The sequence below is a fragment of the Charadrius vociferus genome, unplaced genomic scaffold (assembly GCF_000708025.1).
Source record: "Charadrius vociferus isolate BGI_N301 unplaced genomic scaffold, ASM70802v2 scaffold373, whole genome shotgun sequence".
NCBI lineage: Eukaryota > Metazoa > Chordata > Aves > Charadriiformes > Charadriidae > Charadrius > Charadrius vociferus.
The window spans coordinates 237653-245404 of NW_009647681.1; the positions used below are offsets into that span (position 1 = coordinate 237653).

At 49.0% G+C, this 7752-nt stretch overlaps 2 protein-coding genes across 2 annotated transcripts in view; one reads left to right on the forward strand and one right to left on the reverse strand.

Moving 5' to 3' along the window:
* Positions 1-2876, forward strand: part of DCXR (dicarbonyl/L-xylulose reductase) — a 6735-nt gene extending 3859 nt beyond the window's left edge. The window contains exons 2-6 of the mRNA XM_009881282.1: positions 1176-1218; positions 1550-1649; positions 1813-1877; positions 1976-2093; positions 2562-2876. Of these exons, the coding sequence (XP_009879584.1) occupies positions 1176-1218; positions 1550-1649; positions 1813-1877; positions 1976-2093; positions 2562-2665 (430 nt within the window). The 3' untranslated portion in view covers positions 2666-2876. The remainder of the gene's footprint in view (positions 1-1175; positions 1219-1549; positions 1650-1812; positions 1878-1975; positions 2094-2561) is intronic.
* On the reverse strand, positions 2855-5549 carry RAC3 (ras-related C3 botulinum toxin substrate 3 (rho family, small GTP binding protein Rac3)). The gene is made up of 4 exons (XM_009881263.1): positions 5399-5549; positions 4705-4767; positions 4057-4216; positions 2855-3939 (listed from the first exon to the last, which is right to left on the reverse strand). Exons 1-4 carry the CDS (start codon positions 5489-5491, stop codon positions 3809-3811), a joined length of 447 nt encoding a protein of 148 aa, XP_009879565.1. The 5' UTR covers positions 5492-5549; the 3' UTR covers positions 2855-3808.
* Between the last annotated feature and the right edge of the window lie 2203 nt (positions 5550-7752).

Sequence of the window (7752 nt, forward strand, 5' to 3'; positions counted from 1 at the left end):
GACAGGGACAGGGACAGGGACAGGGACAGGGACAGGGACAGGGACAGGGACAGGGACAGGGACAGGGACAGGGACAGGGACAGGGACAGGGACAGGGACAGGGACAGGGACAGGGACAGGGACAGAGACAGGGACAGAGACAGGGACAGAGACAGGGACAGGGACAGGGACAGGGACAGGGACAGGGACAGGGACAGGGACAGAGACAGACGCGCGCGCACGCACTCACACTCACTCGGGGTGGGATCCGCGTCGTTACTGCGCGCGTCCCCGTCTGCTCTGGGCCGTGTTTTAATACTTTACGGAATGACCTTTCACCCCGCAAACACCGCCGGAACCAAGCGCGACTCCGGCGCTCCCCCCTCACCTCTCGGTCTGCACGAGGGGAGCGCTTTCCGCCACCCGTTGCGCTCAGAGCTCCCCGCGTAGCTCCAGCTCAGTCTCTGGTGAATTGAAAGGCAGTTGTGGGTGAGAGAATTCACGTAAAGACAAGGCAAAGCCAGGTTAAGGGAGGATAAAACTGTCACAGTGGGAAACTAAATGTGCTTACTGCAATAACATGACATCTTTTTTCTCAAAAGATCCATAGCTACAGTCGGGGGTAAGCGTTAGGATACAGGACGTGGCGAGTCTCCTTCCTTCCGAGAAGATGGGTCGTGCTTTGTCCCTGCATTAAGCATGGCTGTTGTGGGTCTGTAATACAGGATTTGTTTGTGACCAGGATATAAAATGTATGGATTCTACTAAGACCATTCTGCAGAACGAGCAAGTAAAAACCTGACCAAGGAAGGACTATGTGGCAAAGAGAAGAAAAGCTGCTTCTACACATCTTACAGCAGATTTATTTGCTATTTTAAAGCCTTCTGAAGGGTTTGTTTGACCTAAGAAGAGTCCCTGGCTGAGGCCCAGGGCTCACTGTTTACACGTTAATAGAGGAACTGCATTAGTCTGCTGAAGCTCAGAGTCCTGCTAGAAACGGGAGGATCCTCGAGTGCACCTCCCCCCTGCACCCTAAATAGCTTACATCCGATCAACGGTTTATTGCTGAAAGCACACCTAACCATTCTTGCTAGTCTGTCAGCTTGGCATTTCTGTACCTGTTCCAGGGTACCACCAGTGTTTCCAAGATACTGGCTGCACCCTCTCTGTAACTTTTAAATTTGATTTATTTGTAGGTCTTTTGATGTGAATCTTCAGGCTGCGCTTCATGTTTCCCAGGTGAGGAAGAACTGTCATCGCAGTTGTCTCCTTGAACAGCAGTGGCTAAATTATTCTGCAGAGTGGAAATAAGTGTCCACTGTGGGGGCTAAAGGGACTGTAATTCGAAGTTGACCTGACAATTTGCCCCCTTCACTCACTCTCTTGCTTTGACTCTCTCTCTTGTGAGCGGGAAGCAGTGAGGACTTACTTCCTCCGGATGTTTTTGGTCTTTTGGCTCCTGTAATAGCCCAGCAAGATTCCTACTGAATGAAATAAGGGTTTCTTCTGTTACGATTCTGGCATCCTTTTTTTTTTTTTTCCTTTTTTTTTCTTTCCTTCCCTCCCCCAGATTGTTGCTCGGCAGATGATTGCACAGGGGGTGCCAGGTGCTATCGTAAATGTCTCTAGCCAGGCATCTCAGCGTGCTCTGCGGGATCATGCTGTTTACTGTAAGTATGTCTAGCTTTAGCAGTGCCCCTCTCAGTTTTTATTAGCTGGAGACCCACAGCCATCAAGCTGCTGGCTGCTAGTCTTGGGCACCGAAATACTGCTGTGTGTTCCCGACCAAGTGCTATGCACTTAAATGCTTCCTGTTTTTCCCCTCTCTTGAAGGTTCCACAAAAAGTGCTTTGGATATGCTGAGCAAGGTAATGGCAATGGAACTGGGACCCCACAAGGTAGGATTCTTTCTGAGAGAAAGAAAAGTATGAAAGCTGATCCTAAGCGTTTCCTCTCAGAGCAGTCTGGTTAGATTGATTGTTGCTCTTGGTCCCAGATTAGGGTGAATACTGTGAACCCCACAGTGGTTATGACCGACATGGGGAGAATTAACTGGAGTGACCCTCAGAAATCTGCTGCCATGATTAATCGGATTCCGCTGGGAAAGTTTGCAGGTCAGTGGTGTACATTTGTTGCCAAGCTGGGCTTTCCTGTTGTATCCAAGCCTTCCCTCTAATCGGACATCACAGCCTGAGGTACCCTGCTTCTTTTGTGGGCACAGTCACAACTCTGCTGAATGGCTGTGGTTGAACTCCTGAAGCATTTGATGAGGACAGGGCAAGAATCAACCTTATCTCCCCTCTTCTACAGCCTTCTCATCCTAGGACAAGTGAAATGCACTTACTCTATTCATAAACATGACTGGGAGGGGACCGTAGGTTCTTGCTGTGAACTAAGTATCATTTGATCACAACATGGACTTTTTGATGTCCAGCTCTCAGCCACACTGTCCTGTCAGTTTGGGGTTGGAGATATTTCCCTGCTCCAATTACACGTAGAGGTCAAAAACATACCTTTTGGGATGCTTATTTTTCTAATACAATTTGAGGGGTGCATTGGATGTTCTCTGTGTTTGATTCCAGAGGTGGACGATGTGGTGAACAGCATTCTCTTCCTGCTGAGTGATAAGAGTGCTATGACAACTGGCAGCTCACTGATGGTTGATGGGGGATTTCTTGTCTCCTAAGATGACACCTGCCATTTCACACATGGCCTTAATTTTCATACTAGTACTGCATAGATGTAAACTGGATAGAAAAAAAATGACACAGACCCAGTCTTGCTGGAGAAGGGAGCAGCAGGGCTGGAACCTGTATGAGAAGCGAGGCAGAAAATTTACCTTTAGAAGGCTGCTATATAATAAAGCTCACATACGCCGTCATGGAGAATGTTTATTGCACCAAATAAGGTTTTATCTTGTCACTCTACATGATGATTAGAAATTGGACTTCTCTTTCTTCCAACCCCGTTCCCCCCCCACAACCCTTCAGAAGCTCTCCCTGTTCCATCCAAATCCATAGAGCCTGCCTGTACTTTCAGTGGGAAGGGAAAGAAGAAGTTAGCAGACTCCTCATTGCTTCCTTTGCCGTCTTTAGTAGAAAAAAACAAAACAGAGGCAACAACCACAGCCCTGCTCTGCAGAGACTGGATCTGGGGGGGGAGGCCCTGCTAAAGACTGATGGGGGGAGCAGCACCACGCTGTCCTAGGGTGTGCACACACGAAAAGGCAAATACATCGATTGCACAGAGCTGTTTCACTCACTGAGTTTGGCTAGTACCCAATAAAGCACCTAATGATTAGTTCTTGAGCTTCATACCTCATTTACTTCAACCCCTTCCAGGGCTGGTTATGATTTAACAGTCTCAGGCACGTATCTGCTAGAGCACCAATTTGTTAACTGTTAGCCACAGCATGCTGGGCAAGGAGATGCTACCGCTCTCCCAGCTGCTCTTGTCATTCAGCACCATTCATATCAGCTCCCTCCCCACTCCCCAAGGATCTTCACCACCTGGGGTTTCCAGGTCAGGATGGATGTCTCAGCCCTTTCAGCGTGGAGTTCAGGAGAGCCAAAACAGCCTGTTACCCCGAGGAGCTACCTTGCCTTCCCCATTGTACTTCCCCTGGGGGCTGTACAGCCCCCAGCTAGTCTCCTGCCCCCGCTGCCCCTTCACATCAACACTGACGTTAAATCAAAGAGACATTTAAAAAACACTGACTTCGTACATGATGAAGGGCCCTACACATCCCAGCCCCCTCCAGAAACACCCAGCTAATATGCAATCTGTCAGAGGATGACAACATGCTGAGCCAGCACCTAGGCCACAGCCCTCAAAACACGGTACACTTTTTGCCGGGCTTCTTCACGGGTGGTGGGCAGAGCACAGCCCGGATGGCTTCATCAAACACCGTCTTCAAGCCCCGTTGCGTCAGGGCAGAGCACTCGAGGTACTTTACCGACCCTAGGGGAAAGAGAGCTCCGGCTCAACCACTCCAGTCCTACCAGGACGTACTGTCCCTTACCCACTCCAAAATAAAAAGCTCAGTGCCATGGAGGTCTGCCAGCACACGAGACTCACCGATCTCCCGAGCCATGGCCAAACCTTGGGGGTAGGTGATGGGGGCCAGTTTCTTATCACGTAACCTTTCAATGGTGTCCTTATCATCCCTCAAGTCCAGCTTGGTGCCCACCAGGATGATCGGTGTATTTGGGCAATGGTGTCGGACCTCAGGATACCACTGAAACAGAGAGTCATGATAAGAAAAGTAGCTATAGCAGTAGATGCAATCATAAGGATGCATTTACTATTAGGAACAAGGCTTTTACTACTGTCTGACATGGTGGCAACACCTGAACAGGGTACTTCTGCCTACAGTTCTGAATATGCTCTGCAGAAAGGGATAGGTGCAGGTGTAATAACGAAGGCACTGAGACATGGAATCGTGACAGTGCCAGCCAACTCTGCACACAGCGCTCCCCTTAAGTGCATTTTAGCTTCTAGGACATCCCTTATCTCGTTTAAGATGCAAATTCAGAACGGCAAAAAAACTTAGCGAAAGAAGTAATGAATAAAAAGTAGACCCCTCTTAAAACCTGCACACTACAACCTTCCTTTATCAAAACACGATGGCTAGAAATTTTGGGCTTGTAGGTGTGGTGCTGGACGGAGCAGGGGACTTCACTGGTTCCTCCCTTCACTGTTTCACCCCGAAGGAGAATACTTTACCTTGGCTCTGACATTCTCAAAGGAGGCTGGACTCACAAGGGAGAAGCAGATCAAGAAAACATCCTGTGTGGAAACAAGAGGGTCAGCCGCACAGAAAGAAACAGCTAAAGAGAACGGAGGAAGGGTGGAGAGGGAGCCTTACAGCAGACAACCTCCTTCCACAAGGAAGGACTGTGACTGTAAGAAATTTGTCCCCATTAAGGGTGCTAAACTAACTCAGAGAGGGAAGGAATGGACTGTGAGTGTATGACTTCATCCTCTTTTACAACACTGGGCTCTGCATGTTAAAAGCCTGCAGCCACAAACACCTCAACAGTGTTACAGGCTTCATCCCTGGTAAGGGCCACGCAGGAATTGCTACAGCCAGGGAAACACTCCTGCTGCAGCCCAACAGTGAGCTGTCCCACTGAGAGAGAGTGGGAAAAAGGAACGTGGCTCGGCTGCACGGCAGCCCCACACCATTCCTTTCACTTGAGCCTCCCTACAGCATACCTAACTGTACAAACACCATTACAAGGCAGGGACTAGAACAGGACAATCTCTCAGGAGAAATTCAGCTGTGATACTTCTTACCAGCGTTACGGTTACAGCTGCAGGAACTTAGACTTTCCTCAAAGGAAAGCCTGGCTGTCCTTGGGAGCCTCCCTGTCCCTGAGAGGGAGCAGTGACAAGCCAGTCCCAGCCCGGCACTCACCGTCTGTGGATAGGAAAGAGGCCGCAGTCGGTCATAATCCTCTTGCCCTGCTGTATCCCAGAGGCCCAGGTTCACTGGCTTTCCATCTACCATGACATTGGCAGAATAGTTATCAAACCTGCCAAGGAAGAGTCCCCATCAGTGATGATCTTGTTGGAACCCACACATCTCTTTATACGAAGTCCAAGGGGGCAGTGAATCAGGAGAGGTCGCTGCAACACAGTTACAGTGGGGACAGTCTGCCCTCCTTACACACACATCCGTACCACCGGCACCCTCCTCGTGTGTGAAGTTCACAGTCTGATTTGGGACAGCTTTCTCCATACCTACAAAACCAACCTTTACAAGACACATGCATACAGAGCAAAAAGCAGCTGAAGCCCAAGGCCATTACTCACACAGTGGGGATGTATTCTCCTGGAAAGGCATTTGTGGTGTAGCTGATCAGCAAGCAGGTCTTCCCTACAGCTCTGCAGAGGGTAAGAGTGACAAGCGTAAAGAAGGGTACAGCAGGAAGCACTGTAAAACTCACCGTTTCCCCACCCAAAAAAAGAGGTTCAGTAAAATGTTATCGTGTGAGAAAACAAACCTGTAGCAGGCTGGGTTTCTCTAGCTGTCAGGGACCAGGCCTGAACTCACAATGTGCACCTTGCCTGAGCACTTGCCTGACCCTGCTCTCTCCCACTCCTTTTCCCCACCCATTCAGCATCAGCAAGACATCAGGCAAAATAAATTTATTCCAGGAACCAAAAGAGAGGGAATAAATTAGGGTTCTCTGCTGGGCTCAACACATCCATAATAATCTAGCAAAACAGGTAAATAGCGAGGTAAAAAAATGTGCAACACAGAATTATTCAAGCTCCTCAGATACAGGAATTAAATGCCAACAACTACAAAGGGGGAAAAGTAAGCATCCCTAAACAAAAATGAACTTTAAAATTGACCACTGCCAGTTTCGAAAGAGATTTTGGCATCAGCGTAGATCACTGAAAATATCAGCTCAGGGCTTTGCTGAAGGCAGGCGGGACTGGTCAAACCAGCGGTGGCAGCTGGCAGGGCCTGGGTCTCGTTGGCAATAGTGTAAGCATATGAACCTTAGTTCACCCTGCAGGAGAAGAAGAAAGCCTAGTTATAACAACAGAGAAGTACTCGAAGTGTGAACAGCGTATTTATCACTGTGAAAGTTGTGAGCTGCAGAGAACCTTCCAGAGAAACATTGTGAGTGCCAGTGACAGAAGCCTGAGTGAAGCTGAACAGCCAACAGAACTGGGTAACCTCCACCTGATTCTGTAAGTGGAGGGACATGAGGAAAGGCTTCAGGAGTAAGTGAGATCGCCCCCCTGGACCCCACAGTGCTGCACCAGGATGACAGAAAGCACAGCGAGAACCACTACATTAATCCACCCAGCTTTTCCCCAGGATCAGGTCCCCTCTCTTGGAGAACAGGGAGGCGGTGCGAGGAACCACTACACTGACCGGCCTGACTTTCCACTCCAGCCACAACCTCTCTCCCACCAAATGAAGAATTCACATAATTCACAGAAAACACACATATCTGTGATTAAAGTGTTTTGGTATCTGAGTTCATTTAGTCTCTGCACTGTCAGCTTGGTCTTAAAGCAAAACACTGGACTTCCAAACCTTCAGCTGAAGTCCATTTCCAACATGCTGCGCTCCCAGTTGTTGCTCTCCCCTCCACAATAAGGCTGTGCTGTTCTGGTGGTGGCTCTTTCTCCTGCTCCCCTCTTTGGCCCCCACAGGCTAGGACCTGCAAGGCCTTGCTCCGAACATGCATTTAAGGGAGTGGCATGCATTGGGAAGGTGGAAAGACCAGTCCCTGCCCAAGACCAGTTCACATTTAGCTCTCCGCATCTCGGCTCTGTGCTTGCTGTGGTGATCAGAAAAGCAAAGAGGAATTATGAGGGAAAATACGTAGGCCAAGCTAGGAATAGCTATGAAGCACCGTAAGTCTACTGCATGCCTGCATCTTGCATACAGATGTGTTCTCAGAAAAAGGCATATAGGAAAAGCCTAAAGAAAAGAGCAAGAGGGATGACAAAAAGCACACAGTGAGATCAGAAACAGCAACGTATTTTACCGCGGAACACAAACAACAAAAGGAGGTATGACAGAAACCTGTGAACATCGAGATTTTTAGGGTGGACTTTGTGACGAATCACACCTGTATGATGAAAATTAACGCAATACAGGCACCTAATAAAATAATGAGGAGACAAATTTAAAGCCCAGGGAAGCAGGTATTTGTTTCCCGGGCCGTACACCCCTGGGTGTGAAGCCGAACGCTGTCAAGAGATGTGGACCCAAGTTTGGGACGGGGCGCGGGACGCGCCGCT

What these genes read in the sequence shown, in the direction of transcription:
- RAC3 (XM_009881263.1), bottom strand. Translation starts at nt 5,491, where the DNA reads ATGGTAGATGGAAAGCCAGTGAACCTGGGCCTCTGGGATACAGCAGGG. An exon ending in CTCTTTCCTATCCACAGACG is followed by an intron (nt 4,768 to 5,398) that starts GTGAGTGCCGGG and finishes GTTTCCACACAG; the next exon opens with GATGTTTTCTTGATCTGCTT. An exon ending in GGCCATGGCTCGGGAGATCG is followed by an intron (nt 3,940 to 4,056) that starts GTGAGTCTCGTG and finishes TCTTTCCCCTAG; the next exon opens with GGTCGGTAAAGTACCTCGAG.